The sequence below is a fragment of the Oryctolagus cuniculus genome, chromosome 18 (assembly GCF_964237555.1).
Source record: "Oryctolagus cuniculus chromosome 18, mOryCun1.1, whole genome shotgun sequence".
NCBI lineage: Eukaryota > Metazoa > Chordata > Mammalia > Lagomorpha > Leporidae > Oryctolagus > Oryctolagus cuniculus.
In genome coordinates, this window is record NC_091449.1 from 50,029,641 (window position 1) to 50,050,224 (window position 20,584).

A 20,584-nucleotide genomic window follows, 5' to 3' on the forward strand; every position below is an offset into this window, starting at 1 on the left:
AAGAGCTGTAGCTGCCTGTGTTAGGCAGGAGGAAGGGCTCAGGAGAAAGTGCCCGCACCACCCGCAGGGACTGCCGGCTGAATCCTCCATCCACGGCCATCCACTCAGCCGGCCCATTCAGCATTCATGCCGCAAACGTGCATGCAGCTACAAAGGTCAAATCAGATACTTAGCGCTCTTTGCTTTAAGGATCCTTGAACTCTGTCTTCTAGTTCTGTTGACATACACGATAAGGAGTAAACTTCAGTCACCCTACCGTGACCTAGAGCTCTACAACCTCTTGCTTCCAGCTGTATTCTGGTAACTGTTACCCAACCTCTGCAGAGGCTTCCCCTCCTGCCTCTCCTACCCGCTGGTGACCACTGTTGTTCTCTCTACTGCTATGGGGTCAACTTGTGTAGCTTCTACAAGTGAGTGCAGGGGCCAGAGCTGTGGCACAACCAGTTATGCCACAACCTGGGATGCCCGAATCCTATATGGGTACAGGTTTGAGTCCTGGCTGCTCTATTTCCAATCGAGCTCCCTGCTAAAGGCCTGGGAAGCCAGTGGAGGATGGTCCAGTACCTGGGCCCCTGCACCTGCATGGGAGACCTGGAGGAAGCTCCTGGCTCCTGGCTTTGGATCAGCTCAGCTCTGGTCGCTGCAGGCATTTGGGGAGTGAACCAGTGGATGGAAGACCTTTCTCTTTCTCGGGTACTACCTCTCTCTGTAACTCTTTCAAATAAATAAATATAAGTATTAAAAAAAGTGAGTGTAAGCATGGTGCTTGTCCTGCAACAGTCCTGCAACACTTAACCTGGAGCTCCACCCACCCTGCAGGTCCCACCCTCGGTAGAAGCCCAAGGGAAGTGCCAACTGTTGGGCAGACACTTGGAGCAGCAGTAGCAAGGCCGCTGGGATGCTCCCCTCCTAACACAGCGGGCGTCTGAGGGAGACCGTGGAGGGGAGAGCTCTTTCTCACTCTGTCTCTCCCTCTTTCCCTGTCTCTCTGCCTTCAAATCAGTAGAAACTGGGGCCAGCACTGTGACGCAGCAGGTTAATGTCCTCTCCTAACTCGATATCCCCCGCCCCCGCATCTCCTCTCTCTGTGTAACTCTGTCTTGCAAATAAACAAATAAATCTTTTTAAAAAATCAGTAGAAATCAATCATCCCCAGCACCATGAAAGCTGACTCATCCTCAGAGAGAACCCTCCCATGTCACAGTAGGCGATGCCCGGCCACAAGGGTGCTCTGGGCCCCTGGGTCAGGGAGAGGAGAGCCTGGCCCCGGAGTGGGTGAGTAAACAGTGCCCCTGTCCTGAACTGGTTCTAGTGTGGGGTCACGTTCACCCTGGAACCTTAGCCTGCAAACGTCTCTGCCAGGTGCACGGGGTCAGAGGAGACCCTGGGTTAGGGATGGGCTTCTGGATTGGCATCAGGGGCTTTGTAGTTTGCAGGTCCAGTTATCATGACTGGGGCCACCTGGTGGGGCAGGGAGCCGCTCTGCCAAGGGTCTGCAGCCCTGGAGACAAATGGTCCCAGGGAAGATTCCTCACTGTCAGGATCACTTGCTCCAGGAGCCTGGAGCCCAGGGATAGTCCCCAGTTCCCACGCCGCTGCCTGTCTTCCGGGCTGCCGACCAAGAGCTGCGCTGCTCAGAGCTCTTATGCTGGGTTCAGTCCTCTTCGTCCGGTTCCTTGGGCAGCCCCGACCCTCCCAGGCCTCAGGGGCCAACACTGTCACTTCTACCTGCTACAGCCGCCAGGTGTTGTCTTCCCGCAGCCGCAGGCACTAATTGCGGGACTGGGCAGATCTGACCCAGGTCCCTGTTGCCGCCTGCAGTATCCTCACCGTGTGCTGTGATGAGGAGGAGCAGCAGGAGCCCGCAGGCCATGGTGCGGAGTCACGCGCCCTGCTTTTGCGTCCCCATGGTCCGAGGCAGGTGTCCGTGTGCATTCTGTGCCCCAAAGGCTGCCTGTGGCACTCTAGGGGTGGACCCAGGCCCAGCCCAGGACCTGCAGGGAACAGGAGGTGCGAGCCCCAGGGGCGGGGCTTGGGGGCCTTGCAGGAGAGCAGGACTGAGAGGACAAGGCCTGGTGGGTGCCTCCCCTGGCTCTTGGCTCCTCCCCTGGCTCCTGCCTCCCCTGGCTCCTGGCTCCTCTGGGTGTCCAATCCCTCTCCTCAGTCCTGGAGTCACCAAGTTTACTGTCCTCGCCGGCTGACTCCAGGATAGTGTAGGGATGGACAGCAAGCAGCAATGGGCTGTGACTGGACACCCAGGAGGCCTTCTCTGAGAATATGTTAAAAAAATTATTTATTTAAAAGGCAGAGTTACAGAGAGTCAAGGAGACATAAGGCAGTGATTTTTTTTGTTGTTGCTTTAAGATTTGCTTATTTTACTTGAAAGTCACAGATACACAGAGAGAGAGGGAGAAGAAGAGAGAGAGAGGCCTTCCTTCTGCTGGTTCACTTCCCACATGACTGCAATGGCCAGGCTGCACTGATCTGAAGCCAGGAGCCAGGAGCTTCCTCCAGGTCTCCCATGCGAGTACTGGGGCCCAAGGACCTGGGCCATCCTCCACTGCTTTCCCAGGCCACAGCAGAGAGCTGGATCAGGAGTGGAGCAGTCAGGTCTTGAACCGGCGCCCACAGTGGATGCTGGCACTGCAGGCAGTGACCTTACCCACTGTGCCAAGCTCTGGCCCCAGGGGAGAGATCTTGCTGACTTTGTGGCTCCGGAGAGCTGGCCTTGACCTCTGCTCAGCCCAGGGCTCTCTCAGCCACTATGACCTGGACTAGCCCAGGCCATGTCCAGAGGGAGAAACATTATCTTGAGAGACCTGAGCCTGGATCAAGGTGTCACTATTTTAAAAGTGGCCTCCATCTTGTAACTTGGGCCTGAGCAGGCCCTGAACCCTGAGCCAGAAGCTCCTAAAAGCAAATAAATGAACTCCCCTTGCAATCAGCTCTCCTAGCAACAGCCAATTAGCAGATAAAAGAGAAATACTAGAGTTCCTGGTGTCTTCTCAAGGCAATGAAGGTGATGGTTAACTTCCCAAGACCCTGCAGTTTGGCACTACACCCCAGCAGCTCAGACCCTATACTTTAGCCAATCAATTTAATAGGCATCAACCCCAAAGCCATCTAACCACCTTCACTAGGTCCGTTCCCGCCACTGGATGCACCAATCAATTCTAAGGGATGTCCTTTGCATTTCCCGCGGGATGAGATGATTTGCTAAATGGTACCATAATGTGTAGAATGTCTCTGAAAACCCTATAAAAACCCTGTTAACTGAAGAGTCAGGGCTCTCAATTCAAATCCGCTGCATCGGTCATAGTTGAGAGCCCAGGCCTGGACCTGCAATAAAACTCTCATGTGTTTTACAGCGGTATCGGCTCCTTGGTGGTCTTTGAGGACAATCAAAGTGGGCATAACATCCTCAATCCCCAGGGACCTGGGACCCTCTGCCCTCCCTCCTCTGTGGGGACCTCACCAGCATGCATGTGTTCTGTCTTATGTGATAGTCCCTCAACCCTGGCACAAAGGGGGAACCTGAGCATGTGAGACACATGGAGGGTGGTCACACATGATACATTACCCTCAGAGCTTCCCCGTGACAGCGACGGAGAACAGTCCAGGATGCCCTGTCCCCACGTGGGCCTGACACTAGGGGGAGATGTTGCTCTCCTGCTTCTGGAAACCCATTCCCCACCCCTCCTGGCCTGCAAGGTGGCCTGGCCAGACCCCAGATAGGTGCTCAGGGCTGGGCTGACAGGGCTCAGAGTGACCGCGGTCCCCCCCTTCCTGATGTCTTGTTGCAGGAACCCCAACGGCGAGGGCCTGCCGCACTGGCCCTTGTTCGACCAGGACGAGCGATACCTGCAGCTGAACGTGCAGCCTGCAGTGGGCCAGGCCCTGAAGGCCCGCAGGCTCCAGCTCTGGATAAAGACCCTGCCCCAGAGGATCCAGGAGCTAAGAGAGGCTCAGCAGGAGCAGGCAGAGCTGTAGTTCCCTGTGTCAGGGTGGCCAGGGGATCCAGAGCAGGCGGGGGCCTCCTGATGTGCCCACCCACAGCCACAAAGGAGCCATTCATTCAGCAATTCACGTGGCCAGGCACTCATCTGCCCTGTCCATTCAGTGAGCTTTGATTTACCTACCACATGAGGTCCGTTGCCAAGCCTGCCCAGAGTCCTCTCTTGTGAGACACACTCAGTACACCCCCCCCCCAGCTGTACTAGGCAAAGCAGTGGAAGCCCACCCTCCTCAACACCCAACCCTCTCCTCCCCTCCACTGCTCTCCTCCAAAGGCCTTCCCCACGTGGAGGGAGGTGCACCTACCCCTGAGTGCCAGAAACCCTCCTCCTCCCAGCATGCCCTGTGACCTCACATCTGTAAGTGGTCAGCAGAGGACCCAGCCACCAGGAGCCTCCGTGGCTTCGTCCCTGCAGGGGCTGCCATGAGTGATGTCCTCCAATCCCATCCATGCAGCCACAACTGAAAGGTTGAATTCCTTTCTATGGCCAAGTAATACTCCTTTGGGTATATGTAACATATTTTCTTTGTGTAGTCACCTGTCAACAGATACCCGGCAACATGGTTCCTTCCACTTGGACACAGCGACTATCTGCTTCAATAAACATGGAAGTGTAGGTGTATCTTTGCTATACTACTTCCAATTCCTTTGGATACACATGCAGCCATAGCACTTGTAGAATGGGTAGTAGATCTATGGTGAGGTATTTGGGAAACTCCTACAGTTCTCCACGAGTCTCCTTTTTTTTTTTTTAAGATTTTTATTTATTTATTTGAAAGTCAGAGTTACACAGAGAGAGGAGAGGCAGAGAGAGAGAGAGGTCTTCCATCCAATGGCTCACTCCCCAATTGGCCACAACGGCCGGAGCTGTACCCATCCGAAGCCAGGAGCCAGGAACTTCTTGCGGGTCTACCATGTGGGTGAGGGGCCCAAGGACTTGGGCTATCTTCTACTGCTTTCCCAGGCCACAGCAGAGAGCTGGATTGGAAGAGGAGCAGCCGGGACTAGAACTGCTGCCCATGTGGGATGCCGGCACTTCAGGCCAGGGCGTTTAACCCACTGCGCCACAGCGCCGGCCCTCCACGAGTCTCCTAATTCACATTCCCACGAACATGCAGAAGAGCTCCCTCCCTCCATATCCTCGCCAGCACGTGAAACTTTCTGTCTGTCTCATAATAGTTATTCTCTTATGAGGTCTCCTTGTGGCTTCATTTCACACTTTCCAGGTAATCAGAAATGCGGAGCTCTTTTGTCATATGCCTGTTGGCTTTTTTATACTGTTTTACGAGTAACATCTTTTCAGAATGTTGGTCCATTAAAACACTATTTTTTTTTTAACTTGCCAAGTATGCCACAGAAAGAGAGAGAGCAAGCTTCCACAGGCTGAGTCACTTCCCAAATGTCTGCAGTTTGCCTGAAAGTCAAAGGTGGGAGCCAGGACCATCCAGCTGTCCCACGTGGGAAGCAAGGATCCAATACTTGAAAGTCAGTACTGCTGCCTCCAGGGTCTGTATTACTGGGAAGCTGGAGTCAGGGTTGGAGCTGGGCATCACATGCAGGCACTGCTGACGGGATGAGGCCGTCCTCACTGGCATCTCAGCTGCCAGGCCGAGTGACTGCCCTGACGGCCATTGCTTGAATCAGTTGAGTTGGCTTCTTGTTGCTGAGGTTCTGGATATGAGTTCATCTCTTCTCAGGTGCACAGTCTGGTCTATTTTCCCCATTCTGCTGGTTGTTGCTCCTCTCTGTTGAATCTTTGGGATACAGAGGCTTCCTTGTTTGATAGAATCCCACTTGTCTATTAATGCTTTTGTTGCCTGTGCTTTTGGGGTCTTACCCAAAAAACCCTTTCCCTAACCGATATCACAAAGGGTTTCTCCATTCATTATGTTTTCTTTAGTAGTTTCATAGTTTTTGGGCTTACATCACTCAGATCAATTTTTTGAGTTGATTTATATATATATATATGTCCAGTTTCATTCTTCTGTGTCCAGTTTTCTTAATTATTTATTGGAGAACCTGTCATTTTCCAATGTCCAGTTCTTCCCCCAAGGTAATCTTCTCTTGGACAAAGGGTTTGCAGGATACGAAATAGGTACAATTCCTCCCGAGGCTGTGCTATTGTTGTACCCAGACAAGCTCAAACATAGGAGTGCCTCACATTGATAGAATCTGACGGTCCTTTATTGCCTGTGGTTGAGAGCAGGCTCATGCCCTAAAAAACTCTCAACCCCGAAGCTCAAAGCTTTGGTAAAGGCAAGAACCACAAGGAGGGGAGGGGAATACATGGGTGCTAGGGCCAAGCTGACCTGAATCATACATGGGACTTCTACCAGCTACAAGCGTGACATTAGGGTCCAGGTGTTTGCGCGTGAGCAATCAAGCTAGGGGATTTCTATGTTCTGCCAAGCATAATGTGGTGTACTGCTATTGTCTCAGTTATAGACCATAGTCTCACGCTGGGGGGTGCTTTTCTTTTCTTTTTTTCTCATCTGTCAATGAAATGGAGTCCCTGCTGTCAGGGTGTCACTTCATTCTGAGAGCAGGTGGCCCACTTGGCGCCAGGCAGAGAGGATTCTCCTGGGGTGCGTTCCTTACGGGGTTGGGGGGAGGCCGAGAGCCCCTATGAAGTTCCTGGAGTGTGGGCCGGGCTGTGTGGTGCAGACGCTGGGCTGCTTGCCGGGCATGCTGCCCAGGCTGCTGCGGTCCTCCGGCAGGTGCTCTGTGTGCCCGCCCTCCTCCCCCCCCCCCCCCCCCACATAGGCTGCAGGCTGATTCCTGTCTTCCTGCCTAGCAGTCAGACTAGCAGGCTCTCATGGTTTGTCAAGTGGAGAAAAGCCCCAGACGTCAGCAGGAGGTAGAACACAGAGAACTGGGGTGTGTGTGGGGGGGGGGGGTGGAGGTGTCCTTAAGTGCCCCAGTCACCTGGGAGTTTGGAAAGCAAGTCTGTGACTCAGTAGGGAGGGGGCCCACAGAGACCTCAGAGCACGGACTCTAAGGAAAGAGGGGCCATGGGACCCAGTAACCTACCAGTCCTAGAGCCAGGGAGGAGGTCCCAGGACTGGGGGACAAGCCACACATGCCAGGCTTTTCTCAAGGGCTGTCCTTCACCCCACCTGAAGATCATCCCAGTTCTCTGTGGGAGCCTGACCAAGCACCGCCTACCAGAAGCCCTCCAGGTTGTTCCAATAACAGCTCCTCGGCAGCCCCGCCCCCAACACCCTCCTGGGCCAGTGAACTTCGTGACTCCAGGATTGCAGAGAGGGTCCCAGGTACCGCGCAGTGGCAGGGACTCGGTGGAGGCCGCCGTGCCCCCACCTGCTGGTCCCAGAGCCGCAGGCGACCTCTGCCCACTCAGTCCCCCTCTCCCGCCAGGCCCCGAGCCCCGCCCCCGCGGCGCCCCGCCTGCTCCCCGCCCAGGCCAGACTCTGGCCTGGGACAGCCTCTGGGGCACAGGAGCACACTCGCGGACCTGCCTTGGACCACGGGGCCGCACCGACCGGGCGCGCAGCTCGGCGCCGTGGCCTGCGGGCTCCTGCTGCTCCTCCTTGTCCCAGCCCACGGTGAGGCTCCCGCGGGCGAAGACAGGGACCCGGGTCGGATCTGCCCAATCCCGCAGTTGGAGCCTGCGGCCGCGGGAGGGCAACGTCTGGGCTGGTGGAGCGGGCGGAGGTGACAGCGCGGGACCCGCGCGCCCAGGGTGGGCCCCTGAGGCTTGGAGAGCGTGGGGGCTGCCCGAGGCCCCAGACACCGAGGAGTGCGCCCAGCACAATGGCTCTGAGTAGCGCTGGTCTGGGTCAGCAGCCCTGGGCCAGGCGGAGGCGTGGGAACTGGGGCCGTTTTCTTCCAGGGCTTGGGTCTGGAGCTGGCAGAAGGAGTCACAACCGCGATAAACCTTCCTGGTGCTGCTGGCTCTGAGAGTCAACCCCTTGGCCTGATGTGCCTCCTGGCCCCCTCCAGCGAGGGCCCCAGGCGAGGTTACTGACAGTCTGGGGATTTGGAAGCCCCCAGCTCCACAAAGCAAAGCTGATCCGATGGCCACCAGGTCCTTCTCAGTCCCTGCACCTGACCTGGGGCTAAGGTTCACCTTGACCTCCAGGGCTATGCAACCATGGTAGCGTTTGGTGCAGATTTTTATCAGATTCCAGTATCTCTCCCTTGCCCTGCAGTTTAGTTGTCCCTCACCTATAGCTAACATCTCAGTGCTCGCCTCCAAGCAGCACCCAGATTGCAAGGTGGGGATTCATTTTTCCCTCTTACAGCTGACAGAGCTGAGGTCCAGGTGTTAGACTTCAGCTGAGATGTTTGTCAGGAAGTCACCAGCCCTGATCAAACACAGAACCCATCTATCCCTGGGCCCAGATGGACAGGAGCCCACCTCTGCCATTCCAGAGGGAACATGCTCACCACCTTCACTGGCCAATCAAAGGAAGGGGGCCAGCCAGGTGCCCCTGCGAGCTGAGTTGGCACTGCTCCTCGCCGGCTTTGAACTTGAAGATTGCCGGCCTTGCCGCCCTTGGAGAGACCAGGAGTTAAGTGCTAGCCCTGTGGCTCCTTGCTCTGTACTTGGCAGTAAATACCCATGTGTCTTTCCCACCACCCTGGTGTTAGTGGTTGGCTTACTGTGCACAGGCAAGGGACCCCAGTGTTGGGGTTCTATGGTGACTCCTCCAAGCAGCTTCGGGACTATTCTACAGCAGCTGTGTGGGCAGAGTCCCCAGCCCTTGATCCTGTCACACAAAATGCCATACTTGTAGGACCTGACTCTCTCCAGCTACCCTTTCCCAATCTATTCTTCCCAGGAAAGAATCAACCTTTATCCACCCCTTCCAGGCTCTCAGAGGTGACAAGGATATTTTAGGAACAAGGATCTGCATGTTTAAAATAGTGGTTTGGCTTGGACCCATGTCCATAAAGAATCATTGACAGGTCACAGGGACTCGCTCTTCCTTCTGTCCCAGCTGGTTCTGGCTCTTCTGCTGGGACCATTAAGTCCCAGAACCGTAGACATAATGCCTCAGAGTGTCCTCAGGAGTCAATATGCACTCACAGTCGTGGGTACAGGCAAACTCTCTCCGTGAGGAAAGAAGGGGAGCTGCCCCCCCCGAAGTTGAGGTCATCCCTCACTGCCACCACCACCACACTGGGGACCATGCCCCCGGCGCAGGAACTCTGGGGGCCACACCCATAGCTAACCTGGAGCATTGTGCCCCGACCCCCATGAGTCTTTCTTACAATGGAGAAAGCGTTCATCTCATGCCAATAGTCTGCAAGGGTTTATCTCAGTCCACAATGACTCAGAAGTCCAAGGTCCCAAGTCCCATCTGAGACCCAAGGCCAACTTCTGATAGCTGTGAACCATGAAGCAAACAACTCGTGTGCTTCCAAGCAATAGGGGTGCAACAGGCACCAGCGGTGATCGTCCTTATGCCAAGGGGAAAACACAGGCAAGAAGAAAGGGCTCACAGGTCCCGAATCCAGACCCAGCAGTGCAATCGCTAAATCTTTGAAACTCCAAGTCCAGAACCTCATGTACACTACAGTAGGGGCGGTGTGAGCCCCCAGGGCTTTGGCTTTGCTGGCCACAGGTGTGAAGCTGCTCCTGGTGCAGGGGGGAAGTGAGAGAGAGAGAGAGGGGGAGAGAGAGGTCATCTCACACTAGACTTGTTTCAGGCTCTTGCTTCCACATGTGAAAGAATTCCAGGAGACGTAGATAAAGGGGAGCAGGAATATAAGGTTTATTTGAAGACAAAGGGAAAGTACACCCTCAGGAATGTGGGCAATCTCAGGAGAAAATGAGTGTTGCAATTTGCAAGATTCGGTGTTGTCCTTTTACAGGATGGTAGTGCCCAAGGCAGAGCCTAATTGAATATTTAATGAAAGCAGAGGTTTGGGCAGGGCTGCAGCGCACGTAGTTCTCTCTAGGAGCTGCACCATGTCTGGTGCACATGTGGCTTCAGAGCATGTGGTGGAATCTAGGAAGCAGCGTAGGGTCTGGTGCATGATGGGACGCGAACTCAGGTGCATGATGGGCAGTGGCTGTGCTGAACCTGCAGCCATGTCGGATCAGCACGGAAGGGGCTAGGGTCTGGGCGGTATAGCCCTCAGCTCCTTCTGGCTACCTCCCTGCCTACATCACTCTTTCAGGTGGTGTGCTGGTGCCCTCAGCTTTCCCAACCTGGCACTGCACAGTGTGTGGGGGTCAGAGGAACAGGGCTACACAATTCCAGGGTCTAAGAAGAATAGTCCTGTGCCATAGCTTCCTGTGCATTCTAGTGGGAAATGTTTGCTGTGGCTTCTCCCCTGGAGGAGGACTCAGCCTGGCTCCCCAACTTTTCTTTGAAATCTCAGTGGAAGCCACCAAGACCCCCACTGCCACCATAAGACGTGAATTGCGCACCTCTGCAAATGTAGCACCCGAGAGATGCCACCAAGGTCTGTGGGTCGCTCCCTTTGGGTATTCATTAACACGGCTGGAATAGCCACAGAGCACTTCAATGGGAAGCAAAGCAGTGACCATGGCCATTCTCTGGAACCACTCTGCCCTGCCAGCCTCCTGTGCCTGTGTTAAGCGGGATGGCCCCGGAGGCTGCAGAATGCCCTGTTGTCTCGATGCATAGCGCCTGGCTTCCTTCTGCAGGAATCTCTTTGGCAAGTGGTTCCTTGGCCACACCATGGATATTCTTTCCCAAACTCCTTTGCTGTTGAGTGAGCAGGCTGTGAATTTCCCACATTTTTAAACCGATTCCCTTTGCTGAGCCTCATGGTAAATCTCACTGAAAGTAACTACCAATACCCATGCAGCTCCTCCTTCTTCTTCTTTTTAAATACACTTTATTCTTCGTGAACCTTTCAAATAGCTGCACTCTTTTTTTTTAGATTTATTTATTTGCTTGAAAGACAGAGTTACAGAGAGGCAGAGGCAGAGGCAGAGAGAGAGAGGTCTTCCATCCACTGGTTCACTCACCAGATGGTCCCAATGGCTAGAGCTGTGCTGATCCAAAGCCAGCAGCCAGGAGCTTCTTCCGGGTCTCCAGTGTGGGTACAGGGCCCAAAAACTTGGGCCAACCTCTACTGCTTTCCAGGTCATAGCAGAGAGCTGGATTGGAAGTGGAGCATCCGGGACTCAAACTGCGCCCAAATGGGATGCTGGCACAGCAGGCAGTGGCTTTACCTGCTACGCTACAGCTCCAGTCCCTCGGCTCCTTCTATATATTTTGCTTAGAAATTTCTTTCAACAGCTATCCTAAGTCATCTCTCTCAAATTCCTCCTCCTTCCATGAATCACTCAGGGCATGGACACAACTGTGTGACAAAGGTGGTCTTGACTCCAGTTTCCAATAAGGTAGCTCTCGACAACATGGCTCGTGGCCTTACTGTCCACGTTTCCATCAGGATGCTGGGCAGGGCCACCTAACCAGTCTCTGGATTTTCTAGCCCCTTCCTAGTCTCTTTGTATCTGAGCACTTGCCTGCAGCAGCCTTAGCCCAGCACTTCCAGGGATGCAGGCTTCTCTAGCTTGTTCCTCTTCCAGCCTCTGCCCATGGCCAGTTCCGTAGCTGCACCCTCGTTTTCAGGTTTTGCTGCTCAGTTACGGTTTCAGGATCCTCAGAGGCCGCCGCATGCACTCACCTTCCCTCCACAACACCCGCCAACCTCATTCCTAGAGCCCAGCCATCTGCTCTCTGCCTCTGCCGTTTACTAATTCTGGATATTTCTTCTGAATGGGTCATGAGTCAGCGGAGAGGTGAGGGGAGAGCATTTCAGGCAGGAAGCTGCTAAAGCCAGTGTTTGTAGGTCCGAGGCCTTGGCAAGGCCGAGGTGCTGATGCCAAGGAGAGGCCACAGCAGCAGTGTGGGCGGGCAGCTCATGGGGAGCCCCGACCTGACACCTCTCTGCCCACAGGCCAGGACTCTGCCAGCCCCATCCGGAACACGCACACGGGGCAGGTGCGCGGGAGCCTGGTCCACGTGGAAGGCACTGATGCGGGCGTCCACACCTTCCTGGGAATTCCCTTTGCCAAGCCACCTGTGGGGCCGCTGCGCTTTGCACCTCCTGAACCTGCTGAAGCTTGGAGTGGAGTGAGGGACGGGACCTCCCACCCAGCCATGTAAGTCCTCCCAGGGCACAGGGGAGCTCCGGCCCTGGGGTGGGGTCAGGGGTTTCTAGACCCTGGGCACGGCACAGTTGTCTGTTCACCCACACCCCAGTCTGTTTTCCCTCCGTGTTCAGCAGATTCCCATGAGCCTTTTTCCCATGAATCATCTATGGCTCCGGGGGGAGGTGCAGTGGCTTTGCCAGGTTCCTGGCTCTGGCTTGGCATTCAGAGGGCCTCGGCTCCAGGGACTGAAGAACAAGCAGAGACTCTTCAGTCGGGGCGCTGTCCCCAGGACGGGTTCAGGGGGCTCCGCGAGGCAGGCAGCAGCCCCTGACTCCAGCAGCAGATCCTGCAGGTCCCTGAGGAGGGCAGCGGTGGTGGCTGCCTGGGGACAATGTCCAGAGTCACTGAGCCAGGTGCCTGTGGCCAAGGGATTTGTTTTTTTAAAGATTTATTTATTTATTTGAAAGTCAGAGTTACACACAGAGAGGAGAGGGAGAGGGAGAAGAAGGGGGGGGGAGAGAGGAAGAGGTCTTCCATCCACTGGTTCACTCCCCAATTGGCTGCAACTGCCGTATCTGCGCTGATCCGAGCCAGGAGCCAGGAGCTTCTAAAGGGGCTCCCAAATGGGAAAAGAGGCCCACATGCTTGGGCCATCTTCTACTGCTTTCCCAGGCCAAAGCAGAGAGCTGGATTGGAAGAGGAGCAGCTGGGTCTCGAACCGGCGCCCATATAGGATGCCAGCACTGCAGGCGGCAGCTTTATCTGCTCAGTGCTGGCCCCGGGATTTGTTTTCTCCTTAGGACTGGACCTGTGTTGAAGTGAGGAGGCTCCCTGAGAGTGTGTGTGTAGGATGGGGAACGTCCCACTGCCCTTCCAGGAGCAGTTCCATGTTCCGTTCCTGCAACCCCTGTGTGTGGGCGGTGCCCTGTTCCAGGCCTGAGTGGGGACCGGGCTACAGCAGTGAATGTCATCACACTTCATCAGCGGGTTTCCCCAGAGTCCCCTAAAATCAAGGCTTCCCAGCTCCGAGGCAGTGGGCTCCAGAGCCCTCGACAACACTGAGACCTCCCCAGAAACCCACAGCAGCTTCCCAGAGCCTGTGGCCTACAACTTGATGGGAAGAGACATGGAGAAAGGTTGTGTGTGAGCAGGGCATCGGGGAGGGAGGACCGAGGTTGCAGGGAGAAAGTCCAGACCCAGGTCCGGTTTGGCCCCGGCCGGCCCCTGGACTGACTTTCTCACGTGGGCGGTCATCAGGTGTCTGCAGGACATTGCTGCCATGAATACACAGGCTCTGAAACTGGTGAATCTGACCCTGCCGTCCATCCCCGTGTCCGAGGACTGCCTGTACCTCAACATCTACTCGCCTGCCCGTGCCCGTGAGGGCTCTGACCTGCCTGTGAGTGCGGGGCAGGGTCGGCCGGGGTGGGGGGCATTGCCTTCTGCTACAAGATGAGAAAGCATAGGATGGGAGGGGCCACACGGCATGTGATCTGCTGAGGAGCCTCTCAACATCAGCCAAGAAATGCTTCTTACCCAGGTGGGCACCTGACCCTGAGAGAACGAGTCTCAGAGCCTAGGGGCTCCCGGAAGTCAGAGGCTGTGGCCCTGGGACAGACCTAGGACCCACCCAGCTGGCTTGTGCCCAGGAAGACCACTCAGGGGCCCAAGGCCTGCACTTAGAGGTCATCAAAACCCAGCCATGGACTATCTGAGGGTCAGTGCTAATAGTAAAGTAATTGAATCCAAGTGCACTCACGGGACACTTTTGATTAATGTCATGTGGGACAACCAGGGGAACACCCGTTTCCTTGACACCTCACAAGGAGTTCTGGGAGTAATGGAACCAGGCTTTAATGCACAAAGTGGAGGAAAAACTATGGAAGGCCAGCTCCTCCTGCTGAAACAGGGCCCAGGTCCTGCCCCGTGCTGGAGCTCTGTCTCCATGAGCAGGTGCACCGAGCCAAGTGCTGGGTAGTCCGGGTGGCAGCCCAGGTGAGGTTTAGGCTGGGTGGGAACCTTGTGGTATTGGCCTTGACTTTCCCCAGGTGATGGTGTGGATCCATGGGGGTTCACTGGTTATAGGCTTGGCTTCCATGTATGACGGTTCTGCGCTGGTGGCATTTGAGGACGTGGTGGTGGTCACCATCCAGTACCGCCTGGGAGTCCTGGGCTTCTTCAGGTGAGACCGGGGCTGGGGTGGGCACTGCGGGAAGAGTGGCACCAGGACAGCCCTGTGACCCCTGTCCCTGCCACTTCTCAGCACTGGAGACCAGCACGCCGCTGGCAACTGGGGCTACCTGGACCAAGTGGCTGCGCTGTGCTGGGTCCAGCAGAATATCGCCCACTTTGGTGGCAACCCTGGCCGGGTCACCATTTTCGGCGAGTCTGTGGGTGCCATAAGTGTTTCTGCACATGTGCTGTCACCCATGTCCCAAGGACTCTTCCACGGAGCCATCCTGCAGAGTGGGGTGGTCCTGCTCCCCCGCTTCATCATGAACTCGTCTGATGTGATCTCCACAGTGAGTCCCCTGCACTGCAGAAGCCCCAGCAGCTTCTCCAGGACCTGTGGCCTGTGACTTGATGGGAGAGACATGGGAGAAAGGTCGTGTGTGAGCAGGGCATCGGGGAGGGAGGACTGAGGTTGGCAGGGAGAACCTGGAGAACCGACCTGCTGCCTCACCTCATGTCTCTTAGCGCCTCTCTTACTCTGTCTATTCACTGAGCCTAGCAAGGACCACTGGGAGCCTCAGAGCTGGCGCCTGCCCAGAATTGTGAAGGGTGGTGGTGGGGGGTCAGCATTCACACAGCTCTGCAACTGCGGTGATGGAGTTTGCTTGTGCCCTGCCACGCTGTCACCCTGGGGACCTCCAGGGTGGGCACAACCATCTAAGCAGCTGTGCTGGTCACCCTGACTGGTACCTGCGAATTTAGGGGAAGTTGGGGCAACATCAAAACTGCACAATCAGGGCCAGCGCTGGGGCTCAGTGGGTTGAAGCTGTGTCCTGCAGCCTCAGCTCCAATATGGGTGCAGGTTTGAGTCCTGGCTGCTCCACTTCCTATCCAGCTCCCTGCTAATACGGCTGGAAAGCAGCAAGGGCCCAAGTCCTTGGGTCCCTGCATCCATGTAGGAGACCCAGAAGAAGCTCCTGGCCAGTCCTGGCTTTTAGAGTCGTTTGTGCAATAAACCAGCAGATGGACGATCTCTCTCTCTCATTCTTTCTCTCGCATGTGTGTGTGTGTTGTGTGTGTCCTCTCTCTCTAACTCTGCCTTTCAAATAAATAAATAAATACTTATAAAACATTCATGGAATTATATGATATGTTTATTTTTTAAAAACTACACAAATAGCATACAATTTCCTGTGACATCTGGGGTGCACCTGTGCGTCCCCTCCAGGGCCTTGGGTAAATTCCACTCCCTCCCTGCAAGGATGAGTTAGCCCCTGCTTGGTCCCTGTACAGATGGTGGCCAACCTGTCTGCCTGTGACCACAAGAACTCCAAGGCCTTCGTGGACTGCCTGCGGGGCAAGAGTGCAGAGGAGATGCTGGCCATCACCAAGGTCAGGCTGAGTTCACAGGGGATGGCGGGAAGGGGGGCAGAGGGTCCGAGTGCCCATCATACTTCCTGGGCCAGGCACCTCATTTCCATGCCTCACTGTCCTCATGGTCCTGGGTGGGAAGTGGAGGTGAGGACATCCCAGCCTCTTGAGGGTGGGTGTGAGCGCACTGGGCTGAGCCAGGGAGGGGTGGAAGGCATCAGAGAAGGTCTGGGACCTGACCCTGTGCCCTGACTTGAGTGTCCCCTCAGGCCCTCAAGATCATCCCTGCTGTGGTGGACGGGGCCTTCCTGCCCAGGCACCCCCAGGAGCTGCTGTCCTCAGCCGACTTCCGACCCGTCCCCTGCATCATTGGTGTCAACAACGATGAGTACGGCTGGATCATCCCCTCGGTGAGGCCCGATTCCAGGCCACTGTGTGTCCAGCATGGATGGGGGGGCCACTCAGCTCCAGAACCATCCAACCCAACCTGAGACTCTCCTCTCACTCCCAGAGCATGGGCATCTATGACCAACAGAATGCAATAGACAGAGGGACCATGCAAGCTGTTGTACAGAGATCTTCGAAACCGAAGGTGGGGCTCCTGGCTTCCTGCTCCAAAGGAGAGGGCAGCTCCAAGATACTGCCCGTGCAACGACCCCATGAGCTAAGGCTGGGCTTGTGGGGGGTCACCGTGGCCCTTTCCCCCTTTTCTTTCCCATCCCACGACCTGACTCCTCCACCCTGAACCTGTCGCCCCTCTGCCCCAGAGTCTAACCCGCATGTTCTCCATCACCTGCGCCAGATGCTGCCTCCTGAGTTTGGGGACCTGTTGATGGAGGAGTATCTGGGGAGCAGTGAGGACCCCCAGACCCTCAAGACCCGGTTCCTGGAGATGATGGGGGACTTGATCTTCGCGATGCCTGCCCTCCAAGTGGCACATTTTCGGCGTGAGTTCATCTGTGACCAAGGCCAATCTGGCAAGAAAGCAGCTCAGAACTATGGGTCCCTGGTGAGGTCTGTGCTGTCCTGGTCCCTGTCCACGTCCTTATTGTGCCCCCGAGTTCAGCTTCTTGATGCCCCTCATCTCAGTTCCTCCTCATGGCTACTCCAGGAGGCAGAAAACCCCCGTTCACAGATGAGGAAGCTGAGGGGAGGTGAACAGGCTTCAGGGACGTTCCCGTGACCACAGAGCTAGGAAGTCCAAGGCCGTGAATCCACCTAGGCTGGTCCCACTGCTCCTGCTCCACTTTGTGCTGTTCCATCACTTAGTCCACCGGGAACAAGATAGCCCGTCATCAAGGGTGAGGCAGGAAAGCTTCAGGTAACTGGTCTGCAGACAGTGGTTTGTCCACCCTGCCACCCCGATGCCCCAGGTTGCCACGCCCCTGTCTACTTCTATGAGTTCCAGCATCGGCCCAGCTTCTTCAAGGACACCAAGCCGCCACATGTGAAGGCTGACCATGGTGACGAGGTTCTGCTTCTCTTCAGATCCTTCTTTGGGGGCACTCAAGGTGAGTCTTCCTCCTTCCTCTGGAGATGGGGCACAAGCATGGCCTGGTCCCTACAGCGGCATCGCCTGTGCTATACAGATGGAGAAGAGAGGCTCTGACAGAGGGCGGGCTCAGGTGCACAACATCTCACAGCTCAGAAGGCTGACCAGGGTTGGAATCCCAGAGCCCTCCATCGGCAACCTGGGCCCGACCTCCTCTGCCCACCCTCGGGGTCCAGCGGGGGAGCAGAGGCAGGTATTTTGAAAGCGTATTTGTCTCCTAAATGAGTTCCCTGAGTCAGAAGAAGAAAGGAATTTTCTGGACCAGGAATGAGCAGGTGTCCAGTGACCTAGAGGCTGAGCTGAGGAAGAGAGTGTTGGGCATTCCCAGCCCCCCAGGGAATGAAGGAAGGAGGCAGACAGCCAGTCCTGGGACACTCAGAGTCAAGTTCCACCTGGGCTGGGAGCGTGGTGCATGATGGGGCAGCAGGACTGGGGTGGCCGAGCTGACCCTGCCCCTCCCCCATGCAGTGCTACTCACTGAGGAGGAGGAGCTGCTGAGCAGGAGGGTGATGAAGTACTGGGCCAACTTTGCTCGGAACAGGTGAGAGGACCACCCCCCTCAACTCCCCAGGGACCTGGGACCCTCTGCCCTCCCTCCTCTGTGGGGACCTCACCAGCATCCAGGGTCCTAAGTCACGTGATATCGCCCTCGGCAGCTGCAGGACCCACTGGCACTAACAGGGGCCCTGGCCCCAGGCACACTCTTCCCATCTCCCAGTGACCTGGGGTGGCCATTAGCTGCTCTGCCTAGTGACTCCCTGTGAGGGAGGGTCAGGCCAGGTCAGGACGCTGGGTCCCCACATGGGCCTGACACTAGGGGGAGGTGTTGCTCTCCTGCTTCTGGAAACCCATTCCCCACCCCTCCTGGCGTGCAAGGTGGCCTGGGCAGACGCCAGATCGGTGCTCAGGGCTGGGCTGGGCAGGACTCAGAGTGACCGTGGTGCACCCTTCCTGACGTCTTTCCTGCAGGAATCCCAACAGCGAGGGCCTGCCTCACTGGCCCGTGTTGGACCAGGACGAGCGATACCTGCAGCTGAACGTGCATCCTGTAGTGGGCCAGGCCCTGAAGGCCCGCAGGCGCAAATTCTGGACCAAATATCTGCCCCAGAGGGTCCAGGAGCTGATGGGGCCTGAGCAGAAGCACAAAGAGCTGTAGTCGCCTGTGTTAGGCAGGAGGAAGGGCTCAGGAGAAAGTGCCCGCACCACCGCAGGGACTGCCGGCTGAATCCTCCATCCACGGCCATCCACTCAGCCGGCCCATTCAGCATTCATGCCGCAAACGTGCATGCAGCTACAAAGGTCAAATCAGATACTTAGCGCTCTTTGCTTTAAGGATCCTTGAACTCTGTCTTCTAGTTCTGTTGACATACACGATAAGGAGTAAACTTCAGTCACCCTACCGTGACCTAGAGCTCTACACCCTCTTGCTTCCAGCTGTATTCTGGTAACTGTTACCCAACCTCTGCAGAGGCTTCTCCTCCTGCCTCTCCTACCCACTGGTGACCACTGTTGTCCTCTCTACTGCTACGGGGTCAACTTGTGTAGCTTCTACAAGTGAGTGCAGGGGCCAGTGCTGTGGCACAACCAGTTATGCCACAACCTGGGATGCCGGAATCCTATATGGGTGCAGGTTTGAGTCCTGGCTGCTCCATTTCCAATCGACTTCCTGCTAATGGCCTGGGAAGCCAGTGGAGGATGGTCCAGTACCTGGGCCCCTGCACCTGCATGGGAGACCTGGAGGAAGCTCCTGGCTCCTGGCTTTGGATCAGCTCAGCTCTGGCCGCTGCAGGCATTTGGGGAGTGAACCAGCGGATGGAAGACCTTTCTCTTTCTCGGGCACTACCTCTCTCTGTAACTCTTTCAAATAAATAAACATAAGTATTAAAAAAAAAAAAGTGAGTGTAAGCATGGTGCTTGTCTCTCTGCGGCTGGCTATTTCACTTAACACAGTGTCCTCCGTGCAAACACATTGCACAAGTGAGAGGATTTCACTCTCCTTTATGGGTGAGTCACACCGCATTGTGTATGTACCACAGCTTTACATCTTCATCTGCCCATCAACACGCAGTGCTTCCACAGCTCGGCTATTGCCCACAGTACCGCAGCGAACCCCGGAGCGCAGGTGTCTCCTTGACATGCTGCTTTCACTTCCTTCGGATATTCGCCCAGGATCAGGAATTCACCTGGTAGGTGTGTGTCTAGCTTTTTGAAGACCTCCCTAGATTCCAGCTAACCGTGTAGAGGAGTTCCCCCTCCTCCTCCTCGTCACCAGCATTTATCATTTTTGTCCTTTTGATGGTAGCCCTTCTAAGCAGGGTGAGCTGGTTTCTCGTTGTGGTTTTGACTTGTATTTCCTTGATAACCAGTGATGTTGGCTGCTTTCAGAGTTTTTAGATTTTGTGTAGCATCTTTAGGAAACTTACGCATTCAGACCATTTGCCTTTCTAAAAGGCAAATGTTTGAGTTCCTTATATATTCTGGACATCAATCCCTTGTCAGATGAATCATTTGAAACTGTTTCCTCCCCTTCTGCTGGTGTTTCTTCACTCTGTTGATGGATTCCTGTGACCGCAGGGGCAGGGGCAGCACTCAGAAGCCATGGCTGATTCTCAGCGGGTACCAAAGGCCACTCGAGGCTGTTCCCGACACTATTTCTCCCAGTGCTGAGGCTGGATCCTGTGCCACGCTGGCTTCCCTGTAGCCTGGAGGGACACAGGCTTTGGAAGCTGCCACTGAAGTGTGTGCCTCTCCAGGGGCTCAGGAGTGCCTCGCTGGGTTCAGATCCACAGGTTCCTATGAAATGTGCAGAACACACCTCTCTGGGGGGAGCTGGGGACATGGAAAGTCACAAGTGATCAGGGGGATAGACCTTAAGAAGTGCCACCGACAGAGGGAGCCTTGGCCTAGCCGTTAAGACACCATGTGGGACACCCACAATGATATATTGAAGCACCTGCCTTTGAGTCCCAGATCTGCTCTTTTTTTTTTTAAGCTTTATTCATGTATTTGAAAGGCAGAGGTGGGGGGGGGGGCTTATATCGACTGCCTCTATTTCCAGATGGCTGCCATGGCCAGATCTGGGACAATCTGAAGCCAGGAGCCTCTTCTGGGTCTCCCATGTGAATTCAGGGGCCCAAGGACTTGAGCCATCTTCTTCTGCTTTCCCAGGTGCAATAGCAGGGAGCTGGATTGAAACCGGAGTAGCCATGACTCGAACCAACGTCCATATGGGAAGCGGGTTCCACAAGAGGTGCCCCCACCCAGATCTGTTCTTGATTCCAGCATCCCAGGCACATATACCCAGGGTGGCAGCAGGTGAGAGCTCACCTACTTGGATCCCTGACACCATGCAATAGACCGGGACTGAGTTCCT

At 55.6% G+C, this 20,584-nt stretch overlaps 1 protein-coding gene across 1 annotated transcript; it reads left to right on the plus strand.

Annotated features, from left to right (window-relative positions):
• Positions 1–11,999: 11,999 nt before the first annotated feature.
• On the plus strand, positions 12,000–19,073 carry LOC138843114 (cocaine esterase-like). The gene is made up of 11 exons (XM_070062580.1): positions 12,000–12,125; positions 13,374–13,515; positions 14,165–14,298; positions 14,380–14,638; positions 15,582–15,680; positions 15,929–16,069; positions 16,171–16,251; positions 16,462–16,606; positions 17,033–17,170; positions 17,680–17,752; positions 18,181–19,073. Coding segments are annotated over exons 1-11 (1,401 nt in total). The 5' UTR covers positions 12,000–12,123; the 3' UTR covers positions 18,368–19,073.
• Positions 19,074–20,584: the final 1,511 nt, after the last annotated feature.

Coding starts and splice junctions, on each gene's coding strand:
- LOC138843114 (XM_070062580.1), top strand. Junction 13,516..14,164: donor GTGAGGGCTCTGACCTGCCT/GTGAGTGCGGGG, acceptor GACTTTCCCCAG/GTGATGGTGTGGATCCATGG. Junction 14,299..14,379: donor GGAGTCCTGGGCTTCTTCAG/GTGAGACCGGGG, acceptor GCCACTTCTCAG/CACTGGAGACCAGCACGCCG.